The following is a 1,799-nucleotide window of genomic DNA, read 5'->3' as shown; positions in this document are numbered from 1 at the left end:
CACACACACACAATAAATAAATGTAATAAATAAAAATAAAATAAAATAAAATAGAGCAGGAAGCTGAACTAGCACTACTTGTACAAGTAGTGGATGTATAGATCTTTAATCTCTTCCCCTTCCTTTCTCTCTGTGCTAGTTTATACATTTGTAACTTTTAGGGAAGGCCGTGGGACTCGCACTCAGGACCCCATGCTTGCCCCGCAGGCACCGCACCACTGAGTTAAGTCCCCAGCCCTTACATTTGTAACTTATCACAGTGAAAAGTATCCAAAAATGCCAGGTATAGTGGGGCACACCTCAGCACTTGGGAGGCTGAAGCAGGAAGATCACCTCAGGTCCCAGGCCCGCCTGGGCTACACAGTGAGTTGAAGACCAGCCTGGACTGCATAGCGAGACCCCGTATAGACGGTACCCAAAAAGGAAGGGTAGCGGGGGAGGATGAAGGCTGCGAGTGACAGAAGAGGACGAGGGGCCAGAGGGCCGGCACTCATGGAAGCGGGAGTGGGGGACCCATCACCTCCACGAAGTTGGTGTGCTTGGCATCGCGGACGGTGACCACGGCGTGCACTTCCTCGATCAGCTTCTGTTTTTCGTCGTCATCGAACTGCATGTACCACTTGGCTAAGCGCGTCTTGCCCGCGCGGTTCTGGATGAGAATGAAGCGGATCTGAGGGAGCAGGAGGAAGAGGAAGTGAGGGCGCAGTTCAGGAGCCCCATCCATCCCTGCAGGGGAGCTGGGCCAGGGCCACATCCCAGGTCCCTCCAATCCTGGGGTAGTGACTTCCTTTCTCCGAGTGGGTGACTCCTGGGCTTGGGTATGGGCATGGGCGACACGGGTTCCCCAAGGACACTCGTCTTGCCAACGTGTTTTGAAGGTTAAACACATTCATCGACCTGGCTCAGTGGCCAGAGCACAGGAGACACTCAGTAACTATGTCTCAGCCTGGTGTGGTGCTGCACCGTGATCCCAGCACTGGGGAAGCTGAGGCAGGAGGGTCACTGCAAAGGTGAGGCCAGCCCTGGCGACACAGTGAGCTCAAGAACCTGGCTCAAACAGCCAAAATAAATTAAACAAATGTTTGTGACTCAGATTTCTTCAGTCTGAGTCTTGGCTCTGCCATTTTTCTTTTCTTTGGGGGACGGGGGTTACTAATTGTTCAAGAAATTAAAGCTGGGCACGGTAGCGCACGCCTGAATCCTAGCACTTGGGAGGCTACGGCTGAAGGATCCTTACAAACTCAAGACCAGTGTGGGGTATAAAGTGAGATCAAGGCCAGCCTGAACTGCATAGAGTGACTGTGTCTCAACAAGACAAAAAAAAGAAATACAATTCACGTACCACAAAATCCTCACACTAAAAAATGCAGACAGTTCAATGGTTTTCTGGATATTCCTGCTATATGCTCAGCTGTACAAATATCACCACTAGTCCAAAACATTTTTTTAGTGCATTTGGTTGTTGCAGGGTCTCACTATACAGAGCAGACTCGTGATCTTCCTGCTTTCAGCCTCCCTAGTGCTGGGATTACAGGCACACGCCAATATGTCTGGACTCTGGCTGGCTCAGCCTGCCCTGGGGGTGGGGTGGGACAGGGGCAGCATGTGGTGTCAGGGATCAAACCCTGGTCCCTGTACTTGCCTAAGCTTGCCTAGGTAGGTGTTTTAGTCAGCTCACCTATCTCACCAGCCCTGTTCTTGTTTTTTGAGGGTCTCACTATGTGGGCCAGGCTGACCTCCAACTCTTTTTTATTATTATTATTATTATTTATTTATATTTTTTTAACATTTATTTTTAT

At 50.0% G+C, this 1,799-nt stretch overlaps 1 protein-coding gene across 1 annotated transcript in view; it reads right to left on the bottom strand.

Moving 5' to 3' along the window:
• Positions 1-1,799, bottom strand: part of Ap2s1 (adaptor related protein complex 2 sigma 1 subunit) — a 12,227-nt gene that overhangs the window by 5,962 nt on the left and 4,466 nt on the right. Inside the window, exon 2 of the mRNA XM_012517623.2 lies at positions 521-670. Within this exon, the coding sequence (XP_012373077.1) occupies positions 521-670 (150 nt within the window). The remainder of the gene's footprint in view (positions 1-520; positions 671-1,799) is intronic.

Source organism: Octodon degus, unplaced genomic scaffold, assembly GCF_000260255.1.
Source record: "Octodon degus isolate 3935 unplaced genomic scaffold, OctDeg1.0 scaffold00197, whole genome shotgun sequence".
Classification (NCBI taxonomy): domain Eukaryota; kingdom Metazoa; phylum Chordata; class Mammalia; order Rodentia; family Octodontidae; genus Octodon; species Octodon degus.
This window is presented reverse-complemented; position numbering and strand designations above follow the sequence as displayed.